Genomic DNA, 22,540 nt, shown 5'->3' with positions numbered 1-22,540 from the left:
AATAATTTCTAGGTTGAAGTTAAACTAGGGGGTGTTCGATATTGTGAATATATTGTGGATAGGACCGTTTTAGTCCCGTCCACAAAATAGCATGGATAGGGACGGACTACACCTCAATTTATCGTCAATACTTTTATCGTGAATGAGCCACATCATGGTGTGGACAATTTGTGGGAAGGATTCAATATAACACACTTATGTTACATTGGCTTAAACACCCTCGTTTTTGTTAACATTTTAACATGTTTTCATTTATAGTTAAATTCATCTTTAAATTGTTTGTTGTTGAAGATAATATTATAGTGATTTTTTTCTAACTATTTAACCATTTTAATTATTTTTATCTCCATTTTTTGTTCATCAAAATGATTTTGTAAAATATATTTATTTTATATTTATTAGTAAGTATATATTGGTGTTATGTTTTATTTATTATTTTATATTATTATTTCAAATTATTTTTGGCTTAAATTATGCTTTTTTTTCATTTATGATTAATTTTTTATCTCACAAATTGTGTATAAGATGTATGGAATCAACATGTGTGGTGTGGACTAATCCACACCCACTAATTTTTCATCCATATTAGAGAACACCCCTTAGATTGGCTCAATTGTGAATGTCATAAGGATTCTTATATTTTTAATTTCATTTAACAAAACCCATGCATCACATGTGTCCCAACTACAAATTAAAAACAGGTTATAGTGTCATTATAGTAAATACCTCCTTTGAACTTTTGAGAAACTCAACAAAACCTCCATTTTGTCATTGACCCCAAATAGAGAATGTATACATTTACAAAATTACCCCCATACATCATTTAAGCATATCGTAAAATACCATATTTGCCCTCAATCAAACGTCATCTTGCTCAAATGCTTGGCTGCTACAAATCCCCTCAATCTTCTACGATAATAAGGCTCTTCTCTACTTACAAGGGGTCCTTGTAAGTAGGACTCCGATTATTCGTTTGATTTCTGATTACCAACAAGAACAAATGAAAATTATTTGTTCCTCAATCAGGAATTCAACAACATGACGAACTCTTCTTGCTGCACAAAGGGCTTCCTGCTAACTTGCTTGATGGTACTTTTTCTTTATCCATTTTTTTTTGTTCTTTAGCATTGTCATCAGCCATGTGAGCAAGTTCACAACTTCCACTTTTTCCATTTCAAAAATCATCAAATCGTCAGAGTCTTGAGACTCTAGACTTAAAAATTGTTGTGAAACTTGAGGCATTTTCAAAATTGATTCAGGAATCAAATTTTTGAAGTTTGCTAAATCCGGAAACCAATTTCTATATCCGTGGGTCTCTCCATTGTCTTTGAGACATGGTTGTTCATGAAATGGCATCTGAATGGCTTGAAATTTGATCATTGTTAGCATGCGGTGCATGGCATCTGTACACCTAGATCTCAAATTTGATTTGCAGATGTAGATGTTTATGACAATCTAGTTGCTATTTAGAATTTTCAAACAAAAAAAAAATCCAAAAGTAAAATAAAATGACCTAGAGAATGATACAATCCCCAATATGATGCAAAACGGTGTCTCACTTCCCTATAGGCATAGGTTTCAGTAGTGAGATAAGCAAAGGTGGTTGATTAAATCGTAAGAATCAACGGTGAAAGAATCATTGACAAAGAGTAGAAAGATGTTCCTCTCTTCCTTAGTCAATGGATCAAGGTTTGAAGGGTTGGAAAATTGAAAGATTCGATGTTCTTTTGGAGTTTTTCTCTTTCTGATGAATTTAGAATAGGATCCCTCCCTTAGAATTGATGAAGTTTTTGAGCAAGGTTCCTCTATCTTGGTGTCGATGGAGTTTAGGATTGGGAGTTCGAAGGAAGAGGATAAAAATCAAAAGGGGTGTCTGTTGAGTTTAAAATGGGGTTATTTAAGTAATTTTGTATGTAAAATAATTTACGAAAGAGTAAAATTGGTATTTAAAAAAAATTGATACATCAATTTAACGTTTTTCGTTTGAATCAATGACAAAAGAGAGGTTTTTGTTGAATTTCTCAAAAATTTAGGAGAGGTATTTATTACAATGAAATTATAGGGGAGGTTTTTATTATTGTTAGAAATTTTAGGAAAGGTTTTTGTATTTTACCTTTAAAAATAAAACAATATAAAACCTATTAACCTGATGATTTTTTTTTTTGCACATACTAACCTAATGAATGGGGTAGACAAATTTGTGACTTGTGAGTTGTGACCACCCGGGGCCGGGTCATTGAATCATTGTTTTTTTTTTTGCAAAGTAGCGTGTGAACCGGTGTTTTGACTGACTCACCGGGTCACTCGTCTAACCGACTGGGTAAAGACGGGTTGAAATTGAAAATCGTCCGGGCGTTTCTTTCAGGACCGGTTAAAACGATCTAACGGTCCGGCTGGACTGAGCTGAGGCCCAAGGGACTCTGGTTTGACCGTTTGAGTGGGTTCGCCTCTTTGGCTCCGTGTGTGTGTGCGAGTGTGCCCTTCGAGATCGGATCTGCTCCTCACAAAAGGCGCCTCATACCGACCTCATAGGCACATTCCATCATGCATTTAGAATATCTTCCATATTTATACGTTGTATACACGAGAGATGCTCTCAATGCACGGTAAGATGTGCCTTAAGGTCAGTGTGGGGCGCCTTGTGTGAGGAGCAGATCCCAATTCGCGCCCTTCTGCCAAGGAATCAGGGATTCCTGCGGGTCAGAGACCTGGGAAGCCCTAATCCGAAGAAAATACTCAGAATACGCGTTAAAAATCCGGGATTCCTCAGATTTCGGTTAATTTCGATCCAGCGAAACAGTCCGCGACCCCGATTCTGATCCCGACACGGGATAACCATTGTCATAGCTTTCTGAAACACTGTGTGTGGGGAGAGAGTGAGAGAGAGGGAGAGCTGGAGGAGTAGAAGTTTGGAGTTGCCGGTCTGTCGTTCTGGGTTTTGTGTAGCTGTTTGTATTCTTTTGGCGGTGAAATGGAGGACGAGGAAATCGAGAAAATGGTGATTGCATACCTGAAGAAGAAGGGCTTCAAGCAAACGGAACTCGCCCTACAGGAAGAGCAAAGCAAAAGCTCCTTTGCTTCTCAGACCGATCCCGACAAACAGATCCTTTCTGTTACTGAGTACGCTTTCATCTCCCCTTAAAAAACAAACTCTTTCTCTCTAGTGCTGCTTATTCTGATGGTTTTCGGAAAGTTTTAATTATCAACTGCAAGCCTTGATAATTTCTTTATATTGCTAGCCTGTAGTCGTTTTGCATATATCTATTGATTGGTTAACGTAAAATGGATTTCATTTCTAGAGGTCACGTTTTGTATCGACCAAAATGGTATAGTTGAAGTGCATTAAATTATGCGAGTCACTGTAAACATGTTCAAGAAGTGTTAAGTCTAAATTTCTCTATCATGGGAATTAGTTTCTTACCGAGCTAACTAGTTCCTATATATGCATAGTCTGCCTAAATTGCTGTATATTTACATGTAATTACAATCCAAATACATCACGCTTCCCCAGTACGCCCCCTCAAGTTGAAGTGTGAATGTCAAGAACACCCAACTCTATTTTCCATGAATGCACACGTGGAATTTGACTATCATCTAGTTTGGCTGGATATGAATGCGGGGTACCAAGATCATGGAGAAGATTGAATAATCAGGTTAGCTCAAAAGATGCAGGCAAGACATGACATTTGACTTCTATAGAATACTAAGATACTTGTGTTGTTTCTCAATCTGCCAAGGTTTGGGAGAGTTGCCTAGTATCATACAGTAACCTGTTACAGGTAAATAAAAATATTATATGCATAGTTTTCAAGGCGCCAAGGCGAGGCTAGGCGACAGGGGGGCGCCTTGTTGCCTAGTCGCCTAGGCGGCGGGCGCCTAGGTGTTGCCTAGGCGATGGATTTTTTAAGTGAAAAATACATATCCTAGGTAGTTCCCTAGGTTCCATAACCATCTTTCCTTAATAACTATACATAATTTTCATAATAAAATTATAAACTTCATGTTTATGTCTAGAAATCAACATATTTATGAGAAGAAAAATAAGAAAGAAAAGAAAATTCAATAAATATGGGGACTGAACCCCAATTTTTGTTATAGGAAAAGAAGAAAAGAAAAGGTGGAAGAAGAAGAGGAAGAAATGTGTTGATTAGACAAAACTTTATGTTTTTCCCTTACTTCTTGGTTCAAATTTTGAAGTCTTTGAGGGTTCAATACAACAGTTAGCAATGTTTGTGTTGATTAAACCCTAACAAATAAGAAAATAATAAAAAGAAATTAGTTTATAAACACAAAAAATGAATATTTTTGTTTAATAATGCCTATTTTATAATTATAATCTCAAAAGAGTAACAATATAAAAGTATTTTATAAGACAGTATACAAAACTGCTAGGCGACTGGGTGAGGCAAGCCTCCAAGGGCGCCTTGTCGCCTAGGCGTCGCCTTGACAACTATGATTATATGGTAATATGTTTTTGAGTGTTCAGTCCTTGGAAAACTAGCTCAACCAGAGTCACAAAAACCTTTCAATTTCAAAGAACTAGTGGATTATAGAAGAAGATATTCTTTTATAAAAAAAAAAATTATAGAAGAAGATATTGACCTGGAGAGCACTTTTAAAATTTAAATAACGCAAAACATGCATAGCAACTTCAAAATGTGGCTTATGAGGCTGCTTCATGAATTTGCTCAAGTTCAGAGAGCAGATATTAGAGTGTGTAATGGCAAGACAAGGAAGGCTTCCTATAAGATGCTGGTAAGAAGTGAGGTTCTGTAAGAGTTCACCATGAGCGGTGGTCTGCATCAAATTTTGCTCCTTAAGAAAATCAGTAGGCTGAGCATCAAAGAGACCCATGTCATCAAGAATCTCAGGTGTATATTTCTGTTGCAATGTATAAATACATTGATGAGAATGGGCCCCTTTAATGCCAAGTAAAATGTTTTGAGACTCTTGATATGAATGTGGTACTGTTATGACGTAGAAAATTGTTAATGAAACAACTTGGGAAAGGATGTATAGTGGGCACTAGTATGGAGGAGATGATAATGGGGACATATGCTGATCTCTCGAGTTGTTCTTTGATTGAGTAGCCTTTGAGGTACTTGGACCTATCTTTAGGAGGAAATCCTAGATGTAGTATATTTTTGGAGCCCTGTCCTTGATAGGTTCTCAAAAAAACTAGTTGTGGAAAAAGAATTACATCTCACTCTCACTAGGAGTCTAGGAGTTAGAATTACCTTAATTAACTCAACTATAGCCAACTTATATGTCTATTTTTCTCTGTGTAATCTCTGCCCTTGTTGCCAAGAATTGAAGAATATGAGGGGTTTTTTCTGGGACTTGGGTGCACTAAAAAGGACCAGTTGATTAATTGGTAGCTCCGTAGCTGTGCGCAAAAGAAAGATTATAGGGGGTTTAGGACTAGGGAAACTTTTATTAAATTCCAATAGGAATTTAATAGGTTGTGGCATGTTGTGGTCAAGAGTATCTTTGGTCTCTTGGCCAATGAATGGGGTGCAACCTTATAGGGAATGTGGCATTTTTCGGAAGTGGTTATAGAGATTCCTGTTGGATTTGAACAGTTTGTGGCATGTTTAATTAAGTGCATCCATGGTCTCTTGGCCAATGGATGAGACATGAGTTAAGAGCTATCCATACTTCTCCTTGGAAAGCTTTTCTCTCCATCTCTCACTTATTCCTCCAACATTTGGTATGGCATGCATTTGGGTGTTATAATCAAAATTTGGACTAATTTTTGGTTGGGAGGAAAGGTTGTTTTCATAGTTTTTTACTCTTTATCCTCCCACAGAATCTTAGGTATCCCATTGTGTCCTTGGCTGATCAAGGGTTTGTTTGGAACTTTGGCCTAAAAAAAGGATTAAGGAAAAAATAAATCTCCATGTCTTTGCGCAAGGTGCCAACCAGCTGGTTGGTAAGGTCTTCTGCTGGTCGTAGTGGAAACTTGGGATTGAATCCCGCCCCGTCTGCACCTGGGTTAGGGGGGTTATGGGTAGGGGGATGGTCTAGCCCCCATTTGTGTAGTCCTTCAGAAGATACAAAAAAATCTCAATGTCTTTGTTCTTATTGGTTCTTTAGATAGCCTTCTCTTAGATGCCACCTAGAATGACAGTAGAAACTGGTTAGTTAGCAAGTTGGGTCTTTTTTCTTATGCTTCATTCCTCAAGACCGTTTCTTCAGACCCCAACTCCCTCTTGATCTTTCTGGTTAAGCTGTTTGGTAGTGATGGATACCGCCCTAGTTTGGGCTTTTTGTTGGGACTTGGGAGGTAGTATATGTTAAAATCATCACTTTTAAGTATATTTATAAGAGAAGGTTAATAGGTATCTCTCCCCACATGTGAATTCTTTGTCGAGCAAGTTTCTAAACCACCTTTTGTTTACTAAATACTAATCTCATGTTTGTTTGTATCTGCAATTTAAGATTTTTCTATTCATTATTTTGATGTATGTGGACTCCCCTAGTAGATTTGGGTAGCTTGTTTCATACAACTTGGGAAGAAAGAAATGTAAGAATTTTTAAGATAAAAGTCCATCAAAAGAAGCAATGGTTGTGGGGGTGGAAAATTGCTTAATATCTATTCCTATTTTTGCTTACTATTCCATTCATTGATATTTGACTTCCTTCCTACACACATCTTTATTAAAATGAACTTTGATGGCTGTAGTTTGGGTAACCCTGGGAATGTAGGGATTGATGGAGTCTTCAGTAGTTTGGCTTAGACATACAGAAGTTCGGCTTAGCTTGGCTTGATTGCACCCCTAGTCTTCAAGAACTTAATGGAGATGTAATGAAACTTCTTTGAGGACCTATTGGACATGGTGGCTCAGCAGGGGCAGTGTTATTGCTAACTTTATTTGGGAGTGGTTTTCCTCTCTATTTGGTTGCAGCTGGAATCCTCTTGCTAATCTGGAAAATCTCTTTAGCTCCAACATATTCAGGTGCTCTAAAAGGAGAGGCAAAGTGATGGGAAAATGCACTAGAGCAGCAGTGGCTTGGACAATCTAGGAGGAAAGAAATTTGAGGATATTTGATGATAAGGAAAGAGGTAGAGATGCTGTGATTGAGGTGATAGCCATAAGGGTGGCACATTGGGTGAAAACTTCGAAAATATTTGCAGATTTTTTATTTTTGATGAATGAATATAATTTATTAATTCAGAAAAGGCAGTACGGGAAACTCAAAAGAGGCACGAGCCGTTACTTCTTCAGGGCAGATTTTAAGACAGAAGACTTCTTCAGATCATGGGGAACAATTGCAAACATTGCTCTTCAGATCATGGGAACAATTGCAAACATTGCTTCTAGAAGACCTATTGTATCTGAATTTTGGTCTCCTCCGGATGTTGTGTGGAAGAAACTAAACTTTGATGGTAGCTGTTTGGGAAACCCTGGCCCATCGGGCATTGGTGGGGTAATAAGGGAGGAGAATGGAAATATCATTGCCATGTTCACAGGCCCTATCCAGCATGGTGATGTGGTGAATTCAGAACTGAAGGCAGCAGTATTTGGTATTGAGAAAGCTAAGGAGTTGGGGATAAACAAGTCGGTTAAAGGGGACTCAAAGGTTGTTTAAACTGGCTGAAAAAAGAGGAAGGAACAATCTGGAGATTAAGAAATGAGTTCAGGCGCTTTAAGCAGGCTTCTAAAGATATGGAAATTTACATAAGATGGATTAGGAGATTAGCTAATAGCATAGCTGATGGTCTAGCTAAGCAAGGAGTTCAAAGACAATCTATGTTCTGGGCTATATTATAGATAGTGGGATTTCCTTTGGGTCCTTTAGGGCTTGTTTGTAACTAATGAATTTCTTTGTTGGGTAAAGCTTGGGTCTGTATGGTAATTAGTGGGGTTTATGTGGATTGTGGACTTTGTCTACCCACAACTTCTTGTTGTACACATTCTATTAATTTAATGAATCTTTTCTGTGTTGCCGATCAAAAAAAAAAAAAAAAAGAGGGAGCTCAAATGGGTAAGCTTTGTTTTCATTGTCAAAAGAGTCGGCAACTGTAGCATTCTTATTACTGGCAATGCTATACAGTTCAGGAGATAAGGATTTCAAAGATGAACCATCACACCACAGGTCTCTCCAGAACCTAACCTTATACTTTATCCCTTTAATAAAATGGGGAAAAACCTTGCAAATTCCTTTCCAGAGGCTGCAACCATAAGGAGAATCAGGGACAGCTGCATCCCAGCCATTACTTTGAAGATCACACTTATCCACAATGAATTTCGTCCAAAGACTATCATCTTCAGTAGAGAATCTCCAACGCCAGTGTATTAGAGCTGAGCTTCTAGCGGTGGTACAAGGTATTCAGATTGCAAATCAGTTAGGAGTTCAGAATTTGCTTATTGAAGGAGATTCCAAAGTTGTTGTGGGTTGGCTAAAGAATCCAGATTCAGTTATTTGGTGCTACAGGGACATTATGAGAAAAGTTAAGTGGTATTCAAGGAACATGATTGTCAATTCTCAGTGGGTGGGTAGAACAGCTAATGCCATAGCGGATGGGTTAGCTAAGCAAGGGGTAGCAAGGGAACTTCTATTCTGGGCAGCTCTGTAATCTTTTTTTCTGAGCTCAATGTAATACTTTGTTGTTGGTAAGGAGAGGTACCAGCTCGTGCCTCTCCTCGGGCAGTCTGTTTTTGTATCATTATCTTATTATGTCTGAATAAATTACCATTCATTTATCAGAAAAAAAAACTCCAAAGCCAGTGCCCTAGAGGAGAAATATTAAATATCCTCACCCTTCTAATTCCTAGCCCACCGCAATTGATCAGCTTGCAAACCTTCTCCCATATAACGAAATGGATCTTATTAGAGTTCCTCCAACCTGACCACAAAAAATCTCTCATGGATTTTTCCAATCCATCAGCCACCACACCTGGGATAGGGAAGATGAACATGTAATAAGCTGGCAAACTTGGAAGAACACTTTTAATTAAAGTAATTCTGTCCCCTTAGATGAAAATCTTGATTTCCAAGAAGCCAGCTTTCTTAATATATATATGTATATATATATATATATGTGAAACAGGTAAAGTGTAATGTCATTAAAGGAACAAAAAGAAAACAAAAATATGTACACCAAGATGCTGTATACAGGGATTTATAAAACACTGCCCAAGCAGTCCTATACCACCCCCACCCTGCTTTACAGAAAGATATTCTCATGTACAAAAAAAAAGAGTCGTAATTCCTATCCTTGAACAATTTGTTTACGGATAGCCATGACATCATTTTGCCCACTATTCTCTGAAAACAGTGTTGGGAGAGCTTCTCTTGTTCTTGAAGGTTCTTGCATTTCTTTCCTGCCATAAACACCCAAAAACAGCTTAACAGCTGCAGGCGCCATGTTCCAAGCCAATTTTCCTTTCAAGGTTAAACCCCCTATACTCCTACTGCATCAGGTGATTCATCTTGAGCCTCACGGATGACACAGTTAGTGGATGTCAACTGCATCCCTTTTCTAACCAAATTGTCCCTGATAAAGAGTCTCTTCAGGCAGGCCAGCCAAACAGAAGGCCACCTCGGTTGGAACATTCTTACACCAGGCGACCTGTACTGGAATATTCTGCTCTTCTGACCTTGAGATAGCATTCTCACCGTGAAATTTTAATAAAGTTGAAGAAAATGGCTTCGGTTGTGTAATTTCCATAGGAAGCAATGTAAATGCTGTGAAACTAAGACTCAGTACCAACTTGAGGATGATTGTATTGTGTTTTTACATGCATATATTCCAAAGCAAGTTATACAGAGTGAAAAAATTCACTTTGCTATGAGCATCTCTTGAAACTGCACCGAAAACTGAACTTTCATGTGTTTAAGGTTCACCATCTTTTAGTCTGACGATGTGTTTGGGCCATTTTAGATTTTCTTGAAGTCTTCTGAGAGGACTACTTGAAAGTGTTTTCTTGTTCTAACATTAACACCCATAGGATTGTACTCATTTATGAAGCCATCTAACTCAATTTTGTCCTTTCTGTAATTCTGTTTCCTCATTTCTTAGTTTCAATGTTTCAAGCAGAATCTTGCGTGCCTCTTTCCTTTATTTTCCTTTCTTTCCCCTCTTCTTCTCTCTTCCTCCCCCTGTTGCATTCTATTACATTGTAGGCAGTGTTTGAACTAGAATTCAATGGCGTATTATTGTTTTCCCGTTAGTCTAAGACAGGCGATTTTAATCACAATACATGCATTTACCATTCTGATGGAATTTATTGCTTGTCAGATCAGAGAGTGGTCCAGCACAGTATCAAGATGGATATAGCAAGCTAAGATCATGGACATATAGCTCACTGGATCTATATAAGGTAACTAAGTCTGTTTGATAGCATCTGTTTTCATCAAAATCATGTCCAAGACATAATTTTTCATGGATTTTTTGCAATGTTGCATGGACTCTCCTAAATAAACAATGTGTCTATGTCAGGCATGTGTTGGATACCAATAATTAATGGATTCTTTAAAGGCATTTTTGCATATATATATATTTTTCTTTTTTCTCCTTTTCTTGTATGAATGAGAAATTTTCATTCATGGTTGTCAAGGCGATACCTAGGTTAGAAGGTGCTTATGGAGGGTCGGTTGCCTTGCTTAATCGCCAAAATATTTTTTACACGGTGCTTTTGGTTGCTATTATATTTTTAACCTTTTGAGATTATAATAATAAAATAGACATTATTAAACTAAATTATTCAGTTTAAGTTAAAATACTACTCTATTTTTATTATTTTTTCTTCATTTTCTAGGGTTCAATCAACATGGATACTGCTTTGAACCCTTGAATATTTCAAAAATTGAATTGATAAGCATGGAAGAACTCAAAATTTTATCCACTCAACACATATTGATTCTCTTCTTTATATAAATCATTGAAGGTTGATAAAATAGTTTTTTTATAACTTTCAGTTCTTATTAAATTTTTGGGAAAATTCAATCTTAAATTATTTATTTCAGTTTTTATAATTATAATCTACAATTTTTATTAAAGTTCAAAAACAATCCAAAAACGGCCATTGTACAGTTTTGTTAAACTAACACTGATACGATTCTGTATCAGACCGTATCCACTGATACAATGTGATATGGCCTGATATGGAGGTGTATCATGCCGATACACACGACTTGTGATATAAGAACCTAGTCATGACGTATTCTGTATCCATGGCCATGGATATGGATACAATACATTCCGTATCGGGAGTATCATATTGATACTTTAAACCTTGCTCATAGGTATTTACTTTGTGGGGAAGAAAGTAACCTCAGCCAACCATTTTGGTTGCTGTATCCAGCAAGAGAGAATAGATGAGTGACACCTCCAGAGGACCCTAGATCAATCCCAAGAAAAGTAAAGAAGAATGAATAGATTCCCCTTTTGAGACACACACACACACACGCAAAAAAAAAAAAAGGAAGTGTTGGATCTGGTTATTTACTGCTTTGATACCATCTTAAGTAGCCTTGCTAGACTAGCAAAATTAGATAGGAGACGGAGAATGGAAAAGAAGAGAAGAGGTGAAAGAAGAGAAGGCAAGGTGCCAACCAGCTGGTTGGTAAGGTCTCCTGCTGGTCGGAGCACAGAATTGGGATTGAATCCTGTCTGCACCTGGGTTGGAGGGTGGGCTACCCCCCATTGTGTAGCCCTTCAAAAAGAAATAAAAAAAAAAGAGGAGGTGAAAGAAAAAGAAGAGAAAGAGGACTATAGCATGGAGAAGAAAAGGGCCATCCTAATCTGATTGACTGTAATAGTTGCAAACTAGAATTACAAAATTATCCCTACACGTTTTTAATAAAATGCTTTTGTTTGATCAGAAAAATCACCCCTACACAATTACTACTAACCAACCCATATATTCACTGTGGAAAGATTGAAATGCCCTTAGTTGAATATCTTTAACAAACATAGTGTTATCTTTGCTTGTAAAGATTTTTATAATTTATAAGGAACTTCTAGCTAATAAGATGTATATGTGCAATGGATCAATTTGCACTTGCAGAGTTGCAGTATTCCTCATATAGTGTAGGTATATGGCCTTCTCTAAAGGATTGGGCTAAGTGCTATATCTTAATAGACACAAACATAACAAGATTATAACTTCCCTTTTATTTTATCATGGTGTAGGCTGCATTACTGGGAAAGAGTATGACATCTCAAGATTATTGCAGATGAACAAAGACTGCCTATCTAAACTATCTGCTGTCAACTTGTTTGCCTTTTTATTCATGGAACCTAACCTCCCCACTTTACCACACACTTCCTCCCCACCAAGGAAAAAGAGAAAGAAAGGAAACAAGCTAAGAACACCACTCAATTAATAATGCCTCTAAGTGCCATTTTCTAATGGCTAAAGTGGCTGAACTGATTACTCATTGTTTTGTCTTTTAGTGGATAAAATAATTCAATAATAAAATATTTCAGAATATGGTAATCAACCCAACTTTAGTTTCAGCCATTAAGGAGCTCACAACATCCTTAATAACTTATTCACTAAAAAACCAATAAGCCATTCAGTTCAACAATTTTATCTGTTACCTAATGGTCCCTAACTCTTGATAATTGAGATTGTTATTCCAAAGCAAGTTTCTTTATATATCAATGAACAAGGTAGTAGATGAAAATGAAGACATATGATGTATTTGTGTTCTCCATTCCCTCATCCTTATGTAGCTCTTCTATGTCTTTTTTATGATGTTTTACCAAGTCTTGTTAAATGACAGCTACATTGTACCATTTAAGACTTGATAAAAGCTGTGCAGGTGCACTTTCTTGTTAGACATATGTCATGTCTATATGAATTTATACCATTCTTATTGCATTGTGCAGCATGAGTTGCTTCGTGTGCTTTATCCTGTATTTATTCATTGTTTTATGGATCTTGTGGCGAAGGGGCATACCCAAGAAGGTAATTTCTGAAAATTGTTGGCAACTTGGCATTGATTCAGATAAGTAGTTTTTGTTTGGATCTGACTTTATCTGTTTTCCTAGCTCGAGCATTTTTCAATAGCTTTCGTGAAGACCATGAATTGATGCACTTAAGGGACCTTCAAAAGTTGGAAGGTGTTCTTTCGCCCTCACATCTGGAGGTTAAATCAACTGTTCTCAACGTTTGTTTAGAATCATTATATTTTTAATTAAATTAATGAAGTTAAGCTTCTAATTTTGTTCTAATCATTACTTCCATCCAGGAGATGGAATTTGCTCATTCTTTGAGGCAGAGCAAAATTAGTATAAAGATGTGTCAGGTACTCTTTTCCTTTAGTTCTTCTCAAACTATGTAATCCCCTCCCAAGTAGTGGTTGGTGGTATGAAGATTACATTGAATTTGGTCCTCTTCAATTGGAGTTACAAAGTTTATGAGAATTCATGGAAATTTCACTTTAACCAATGACATTAACTTCACTAGAAGGAAGGGAGGAAACCAAAATGAAGAGGAGAGACAGAAACACATGAATGCAAAACTAGAAAACAACATGGACAGGCAAACATAAAATAGAGTACATGGGAATAAGGCTAGACCACTAGTGTTAGGTGAACATCTTATTTAGATGGATCCAATGATCGACTAAACTCATTGGCAGATTGCCTTGCCAGGGTGGAGTTGGGAGGAACAAGTTATTTGGAGGCTATCTCCTCCGAGAGCAAGAGGTAGTCAGTATTGTTAATATATTGTTTTTGTCTTAGTTAAGACTTGTTTGTGAATTATCTTTTCTAAATAAATAAATATGCGTATATATATGTTTATTTATTTATTTATCAGAAGAAGATGAATAATTACATTAGGATGTTGGTGACAACATATAAAATAATTGCCCTCCATCATATGGATTTTATTTTTCTTTTATGTGGTATCATAATTAAATCTGATCTTTAAATCCAAGAAAACATTGATATTTTAGTTTTCTACTTTTTCTTTTTTGGGGCAATATTTTTTTAGTTTTCTATTTTGTATCTCATTCTTTTGTCATTTGATAAGGCAAAAAAGTGTTAATTGGAAGACTTTGTTCTCCCTTCTCCCTCTCTCTCTCTCTCCCCCCTCTTTATATTTTGAGATAAATTAAATTGTTGGTACTGAAGTGCCTGTCAGTAGGGAATTCACATCTGCGCCCCACAAATGCCCCACAGCATATCCCAACCGTGTATTGGGAACATCTCCCACTGACAACTTTGGGGGATGTTCCCAAATCCCAATGCACACTGAGATGTGCATGTGGGGCACCCTCTGTGGGGTGCAGATGTGATCTCGTTAGTAGGTTAGTTTTAAGGTATGACCCAAAATGCTCAAATAATTGTAGATGCTTTAACCTTTCTCTCTCTCTCTCTCTCTCTCCCCCTCTCCTATCTTTACACACACACATACGCTTGTGTATACATAGAAAGGGGTTGTGTATATGAGACATATATCTACACATATGAATATGGCTTTGTTTCCTAATCAGGTTATGTAGAAAACCTTGCTAGATGGTCCTACATTTTTTTTTAGCATGCAAAGGAATTCTGCTACTGGTCCAAATCATCTGTTGGACAGGGGACTCTCTAGTTAGGTCAAATGTTCACTCTGTTTTGAATCATCTTTATACCTCACCTTATATTATATCTTCTATAGACCTATATATGATATTACTAAATAACTAGACAAGGTAACATTTACTAGAATTTGTATTATTTTTTCAATAAATTTTTATTTAGAATTCTTTTTTTGTTCCAACTTTTTTTAGACCAATCCCTTCTTGTTTACTTTTGGGTGTTGAGGCATATGTATGTATTATGATGATATTTTATAACATACATCAATACACATCAGTGCAATTAAGATGCTCAGGAATATTACTTTATATTGGTTTCTATTGTGGATCTGTATCTGTAAGAGCAGATTCTTATTTGTTCCAGTAGGTGCAGACTCATACACTTGTCATTTTCTTTAATCTTTAACCTTTGCTGGATGAGGTTCCCATGATAGAGTTACAGGAGACTGGTGTCCCACTTTCAGAAGAAACCTGAATGATTGGGAAATAGCCCACTGGATGGAGTTTATGCAAGCCCTTAGTTCTTTCGGACCAGATTTCTCTAGGCCAGATAGAAGAATCTGGGTGGGAGATCACTCGGGGGTTTTCTCTGTTAACTCCTATAAAAGTTTAAACAGAGAGGAGGAAGGGAATTTCCCAGAGCAGAGAGTTTGGAAGTCTGTTGTTCCACCTAAAGTAGCTTTTTTTGTTATGGACAACCACTCTCGGAAAATGCCTGACAGCAGACTCATTGGCAAAAAGGGGATTAGTGGTGGAGCCAAGCAGATGTAGCTTAGCTTCAGTAAATGCAGAGAATCTTTTCATTCACTGTAAGATTGCTAGTATGATCTGGGGGAAAGCTTTGGGGCTGTTCAAAGTTAGCTTCTGTTTCCCAAAGGACCTGGTCTCCTTGTTGTGGTGGTGGAAGCTTAAGGGTCTGTCCAAGAGAGGGAGAGTTTTGTGGGAAGTGATTCCGGCAGCAGTGATTTGGTCTATTTGGTTGGAGAGAAATAGGAGAATCTTTGAAAACAAATACAATACAGAGGATACAATTTTAAAAAACTTATGGGGAAGAATTTACTCATGGACTGCAGTGCATAGACAGCTAAAGTATATATCTTTCAGTTCTTTTTTTGACCATAGAAATCTTTTTGTATCTAGATCAGAAGTGTAATAATCTCTTTAGTTTCCTTGCCTTGCTTCAATTTCTTTTTGAGCAGGGATTTGTATATCTTTTTTTGCTGTTTATAATACATTACCTTTCTCTCTCTCAAAAAAAAAAAAAAGATAAAATTGTCTGTGTTTTCTCTAGAAGTTCCAGATACTGACTTATTTTTCTCATCAGTACTCGTACGAACTTCTTGTGCAATATCTACAGAAATCACAGTCGATTACTATTCTTGGAATAATCAATGAGCATATTAATTTTGAAGGTACAATGTCTCATGCATTTTTTTTTTTATTTAAGTCACCTGCAATTTGATAGCATTTATAAATGAGTTGTAATAAAATGTAACAAGATTATGTTGATTGAATTTTTTCAGTTTTAATTTTTGGCTGTTTTCTTTTCTTTTCTTTTTTTTTTTTTCTAAATTCTTAACTCGGCATATTCACTTCTAAATTCTAATCATCCTTTGACAGTTTCACCTGGTCAACCAAGCACAATTTCTGATGATGCCGATGTGGTAACCCTGCTTGGAAGCAGCCAAGATACATCTAAGCTGATAAACCAGAAGGAAATACGTTGGGGGGTGAGTCAGGAAAGCCAACTAATTGCTGCTTTTTATACACTTTTAAGGGCAATCTTAGTTTTGTCTAATTCTTTTGTTGAATATTGGGGAAATGTCCTTTAGGGGAGGCTATATTAATAACTAATAATATGTTACAGTAGTTGGTGTTTCGTTATCAAAAAAAAAAAAAAAAAACAGTAGTTGGTATTTGATTACATTCTCTTTTTTGTTCGAATGTTCTATGAAGACAGAAGAAGAATCCCTACTAAGCAACTGGTCAATGATCATAACTCTAAGAATGTTGGGTTTTGCTTAATCAAGCACTTATTCTTTGGACTTTTAAACTAGAATTAGAAAAGAATGACATTGGAATTTTTATTCAATATGAACCAATCTTGTTGGTATTTAGGCAGATGCGGATCTGCGGTTCCAAAAGTGACATTCAGGAAAAGGAACTATAATTACATCATAATTCATTCTTGTACAGTGTTCAGTAGGGCTATAAATGGATCAGATTCAGCAACAGCCAAATCTGGTCTGATTAATGACAACTGAAATCCAAATCCAATTGGATTTGAAGATCTTGGATTGGATTCAAATCCTATGGTGACTAGAATTAGAAAAGAATGACATTGGAACTTTTATTCAATATGAACCAATCTTGTTGGTATTTAGGCAGATGCGGATCTGCGGTTCCAAAAGTGACATTCAGGAAAAGGAAATATAATCACATCATAATTCATTCTTGTACAGTGTTCAGTAGGGCTGTAAATGGATCAGATTCAGCAACAGCCAAATCTGGTCTGATTAATGACAACTGAAATCCAAATCCATTTGGATTTGAAGATCTTGGATTGGATTCAAATACTACGGTGTGTATATATATATATATATATATATATATAGCTTGGGCTTAGCTTTTGTTATAATTTCTGGCCCAAAGCCCGGCCCATGAACACATCTAAATATGAAATGTTGGATTTATTATATATATATATATAAATTTATATATAGTAAAATACTAAAATATTTAAAATTATATTTTTATTATTAAATAAATTTTATATTAAAATCAATTATATATTATAATATAATCGGTTTCGGATTTTTAATCAGATCAGATGGAGTTAAATCTGCATCTGATACAATTATTAATCGGATGCAGTTCGTAAAATCCAAAATCTGATCCAATTATGTAAACAGATCATCCGATTCTGGGATAATTGGATTGGATGTCACATGTCAGACTGGATTTCTGATTTTTGGTGTCTGTTGACAGCCCTAGTTTTGAGCTCAGCTTTCTAAGCTTCTCTAGGTTCCTTGAAATTGTGTTTTTTGAATCCTTATTATGGTTATGGTTAAAGATTTTCTGTAATTAATTTCTTGGATAAATATGATGTGTTATAAGACTGCTATGTCATTTGTTTTTTTTGATGAATAATAGTAAGTTTATTGATTCATAAGCAAATTAGAGTGAGTTCATACATCATCCCAACGAGAGGCGCGAGCTGCAGCCCCTCCTTGAAACTTACAAGTAAACTAGGAAAGAAAAACAAGAATCACAACTGAGCCCAAAATAATTCTTCCCTATTTACCCCTTGCTTAGCTAACACATCTGACAAGGTATTTGCTGATCTCCCCACCCACTGTACAGTGACCAACATATTCCTTGTCAACCAACTAAATTTCTTCATTTCATTCTTGTATCGCCACATAGCCTCTTCAGAATTTTTTAACCAACCCACCACCACTTTGGAATCTCCCTCGATTATTAGATGTTGTACCCCTAGCTGGTTTGCAAATTGGACCCCTTGTACAACAGCTAAAAGTTCTGCCCTGATGGAATTCCCAATTCCCAAAGGACCTGAGTAGAGCAACAAAATCTCTCCCTTCTCATTTCTCAAAGCACCCCCCACTCCGGATAATCCTGGATTACCCATGCTGCTTCCGTCAAAGTTCAACTTAATTGAGCCTTCGGGTGGAGGAGACCAGCTTGTAATTGATTTGGCCTTTAAAGATGAACACCTTGCTACTGCTGACCAATTTCTCCAGATGTCATTAAAGGAGAATTGATGAAAGATTTCCAAGGTCTTCAGCCAATGTATTGCCCTGTTTAACACACAGTCTTTCAAATCTTGGCTGTTCCTTTCCTTATCTTGAAAAATTCTGAGATTCCTTTCCTCCCAAAGAGTCCAAGTCAAGGCAGCACGAGCACATCTCCACATAATTCTCCTTGTTATTTGTCTCCTTTTGCCCTTGTTTTCCATGCTAAGAGTAAACCATATCTTATTTATCTATTTAGGAAATATTCCTGTTTCTGATGGAAGTGTGTGCTTTATATTGGTCTGAGGATTGTTCATTGCCAAAATTTTATCAGTTACCATATGTTTTTCCTTAGTTGCTTGAAGATTCCTTAGAAGAGCGTCTAGAGAAGGCAGGGGCTTTGATGTCAGATTCTGAAAAGCCTGAAGGAGAAACCAAAGAGGGAGAAGTGGAAGAGAACAAGGTACTGTGATTGCTTTTTCACGTGTTTCATGACTTCTCCATCCTGTATTTTCTTTGTATTATATTTTCTTTCCTTTATGTTGTTTTCAGCACCATATGACTTCTCATCTAAATGTTCCACATTGGGAGCTTATATTTAATATAACATCTTTTCCCTTTCCTCTTTCTCAGAAGAAATCAGTGGATGGAGGCAAGCAAGGTGCTTCAGTCAAGAAGTTGAAAAAGGACAAAGTTGTTGGTACAACAGGAAAAAGCATTCGTTCTGAGACTAATATTGTATCCATGGCTCCCCGGGTTAAACCAGAGCTTTCATTGCCTGAAATGTAATCTCCATGTTCTCTATTTCCATTTGATTTTTCCATAGAAATGACGTGGATAATATATGGTATAATGTAGATATCAATAAGAAAAAGCCTGTTAGAGGGTTCTGTACTTGAGGAACCATTCTATGGAATCCCTTTCTTTTTGCTCCTTGTTGTTTAGAAAAAAAAAGAAATTGTTGTATCCCTGATGGAAAAAGTTCACCCATTCGGATGCTGAAGGAAAAATTCAAAGGACATTGGTCAACTGGGCAACAATGTTTAGGGATTTTGTGGGGCTGAAATATGAGAATTTTACAAGATATTGGGAGGACATAATTTTTAGCTCTTCTTGAGGATTTATTTTGTTGTTCAAATCAATGGGTGTATCAACTAGTTTATTCCCTAGTTTTCCTGTATCAGCAAAGCCATCACATACTTCATCTAGGAAACAAAGCTATCCTGCCATGCTTTGAGATGTTGAATTCAGATGGGAAATTCTTTGTAACTGTTGAGAATCGACCAATCTCAGTTAACCTTTTCTCAAAAAAAAAAAGACCAATGTGGGCTGATACAAAAAGGAGCAGAGTCCTTTTTGCATACCACCTTTGGAGATGCAAAAAGGGTGAAAAGAGTGCAGGAAAATGAAGAAGAAAAGAAGAGGGCGGAGCCCCTGTATTATTCCAAAAAAATCACACAAACAACGTATGGAAAAGACAGAAGAAAATGAAGAGGAAAAACTAACGAAAAGGAAGAAAAAAGGGCTGAAAATGAAGAGGTTAAGAAGAAGAATAAGTGGTCCAGGTTGGACTGAAAACTGAAAAGTTGTTAAGATGTCCTTTTTGGTTATGTAGCTACAGGTTGGAGTTGGACTGTGTATGAAATGAATCTGATTGGGCAGCTCTCCCTCTTCTATTTGATTCTGACCTGAAAATAAAAACAAATGTATTAATGTGTCTTGGATCTAGGTGCCTGCCTAGTCGCCTAGGTGTGTGCCTAACTGACTGGGTGTGTGTGACTTGTACAAAATTTACATGGCGTTTGGGCGAGGCGAAGTTTGAAAACCACCTAGTTGCCTTGGTGTTGCCTCGAGAACTATGCTAATGTGTTTCCTGACAGCCTTCCAAGAAATGGAGGAGTCATATCTGTTTCTCTCTCTCTCTCTCTCTCTCTCTCTCTCTCTCTCTCTCTCTCTCTCCTGGGGGATGAGCCCTTCCGCCTGCATTAGCTATGGGTATTTGTTATTTGGGGTTGCTGATTGTCTATGTACTGTGCCTGATTCTAGGCATGGCATTGGTTCCTCTTGTTCATGAGGATATTTTCTGAGCAATTTTTCTGTGTCCATTATAATTCTTTTGTTTTAGTTGTCGAATCCAGGTTGGGGCAAATTTTTTTTTTTTTTGGTGTTTTAGGATGTGCCAGCAAATAAATAGGACATGCCAAAGCTTTGCAGATGGTTTTAACCAAATTGCCCAGAATCTCTGTTTTAATGCTTTGTATGGTAAAATTCAGTCGCCATCATTGATAGGACTTGCTTATTGGCCAGATTTCATATATAGAAACTGGAATACCTAAGGAATTTTTTTCATCAATTTGTGTTAATTATTACTGTTATTATATGAAAATGGGAAAGAACTAAGTAGCTAACCTAGATATTATTTGTGACATTTGTTTAATATAGAAACTGGTGGTATCACATGAGACTCCATTGCCTTAGTTTTTTTTCGTGTCGTCAATATTTCTGCATGTCTTAAGAGTCAATAGGATATGGATAAATAAATTTGAACTGTTTGATGTTTAATTATCTTTTAATGGATTTTATGCTATTTCGGGCAAACGAGTACATACATAGACATTAATGATCATTAGCTGAGGTTTCTATATATGCTGTTGAAATCCTCATTATTTATTGCCCTTTCCCAGACCAACAGAAGTTGAGCATTCTATTCTTGAGGACCTAAGGAACCGTGTACAGTTGGGTAGCTTGGCCCTGCCATCAGTCAGCTTCTATACATTCATTAATACACATAATGGGTACTGGTCATCCAGTCTTAGCTGATAAATATTTATCAACTATTTCTAGCACTCTTGACTTCTATTTCTGCTCCAGTACTGACTCTTCAAATTTTTTTAGTTTAAATTGTTCATCAATATCACATGATGGATCCTTGGTTGCTGGTGGATTCTCAGACTCATCAGTAAAGGTACTGCTTTTCTTCTTCATAATTTATGAAAAAATGCTTAAGTTCCGAAAGTTTATTAAGTTTCTTCTTTTGGTTTAGGTTTGGGACATGTCAAAGATTGGACAACAATCTGATACTTGTAAGTATTTAAAGTGTCAACTTACCAGTAGGATTAAGTGATTATTGTTTTCTTTGTGAATAGATAATTAAATGTTTATTCCTGAAAGTTTATATGGTTGCTCATTGAGAAGGGTCCAGTATTTTTTTTAGAGTATAAATGCAAGGAAGAGCTGATATTTTTGGTGCCTTTTGTTTTATCTTTTAGTTATTTTTCAAAGAAGCAAAGTTGTATGAAGTGGTGGGAAATTCAGGGGTATGCACCATTTTTGGCCATGAAATTGGCATTCTTAATCGGTCCCTTAGAGTGCAGGAGAAAATTAATTATTGTTGACTTTCTTAAGAGTCTCCTTCCGTCTTCAATGGTCTTGAGAACTTTTCTTTAAACAACCAAGGCCTTGGAGTAAAGTTTTGGTCACTATTTGATCATTCCTTGAAGTATTTGGAACAGTTTGGGAATCCTATCTCTTGCCCTTAAAGACTCCTCTTGTAAGCTGGTTTAGGTAGTTAACAGCTGCTTATGTTATGGTTTTAACTTTTCCAAATATCTTTGTTGTAGATTTCATATTTTTTCTTCTAATGACTTGTCAAAAGTGTATTCCACTAAAGTTGTTTATTTGATCCTTGAATTGGAGATGTGGAGACATTCCAGTGGATTCTCTACTAATATAGTGGTTCATGGTGAATTTTTTCCTCCTAGGTTGTTTATGGCCCCTTTGTATGCCCCTTGTTTAAGTTTGCAGTAAACTTTGATCAGTGTTCTTTTGGAGATACAGGTCCTGGCATTGAAGGGAGTTATCAGGAGCAGTACATTTGAGGTGCTTTTAGCTTACTTAGGCTTCATTTGGATTGGTAGTCCAGTGGATTTGATCTCCCTCCTTGTTGCAGATTCTGTTTTTTGCTGGATTTTAAGAGGATTTTTTTTTCGGGGGGGGGGGGGGGGCTACTGAGGTTGCCTAATGGTGTATGAGAAAGGAGGTAGAATTCCTAGGATTAATTTTGGAAATTTGCAAAGCTTTATTTGGGTGTTCCTGAGGTATGTTGGTTATCCCTAGGGATGGTTTGGAGCTGTAATGATTCATGGAGAGTGGGAGAGAAAGAGAGAGAGAGGAAGAGAAGAAAAAAAGGAGATACGATTGAGAGGAAAAAGTCACTACTGGCAGCCGCCAGTTTTCTATTTATA

The 22,540-nt window shown here is 36.6% G+C and overlaps 1 protein-coding gene across 1 annotated transcript in view; it reads left to right on the top strand.

Annotated features, from left to right (window-relative positions):
* The first annotated feature begins 2,758 nt into the window (after window positions 1–2,758).
* The window catches only part of TAF5 (TBP-associated factor 5), a 44,059-nt gene continuing 24,277 nt past the window's right edge, over window positions 2,759–22,540 (top strand). The window contains exons 1-12 of the mRNA XM_010277473.3: window positions 2,759–3,120; window positions 10,247–10,328; window positions 12,845–12,923; window positions 13,007–13,104; window positions 13,207–13,263; window positions 15,869–15,956; window positions 16,165–16,274; window positions 18,652–18,759; window positions 18,930–19,081; window positions 20,981–21,091; window positions 21,192–21,261; window positions 21,340–21,379. Coding sequence (XP_010275775.1) covers window positions 2,972–3,120; window positions 10,247–10,328; window positions 12,845–12,923; window positions 13,007–13,104; window positions 13,207–13,263; window positions 15,869–15,956; window positions 16,165–16,274; window positions 18,652–18,759; window positions 18,930–19,081; window positions 20,981–21,091; window positions 21,192–21,261; window positions 21,340–21,379 — 1,144 coding nt within the window. The 5' untranslated portion in view covers window positions 2,759–2,971. The remainder of the gene's footprint in view (window positions 3,121–10,246; window positions 10,329–12,844; window positions 12,924–13,006; window positions 13,105–13,206; window positions 13,264–15,868; window positions 15,957–16,164; window positions 16,275–18,651; window positions 18,760–18,929; window positions 19,082–20,980; window positions 21,092–21,191; window positions 21,262–21,339; window positions 21,380–22,540) is intronic.

The sequence above is a fragment of the Nelumbo nucifera genome, chromosome 8 (genome assembly GCF_055504915.1).
Source record: "Nelumbo nucifera cultivar China Antique chromosome 8, China Antique-T2T, whole genome shotgun sequence".
NCBI classification, from domain to species: domain Eukaryota; kingdom Viridiplantae; phylum Streptophyta; class Magnoliopsida; order Proteales; family Nelumbonaceae; genus Nelumbo; species Nelumbo nucifera.
Note: the sequence above shows the minus strand (reverse complement) of the source record. Positions and strands in the feature narration are given on the sequence as shown.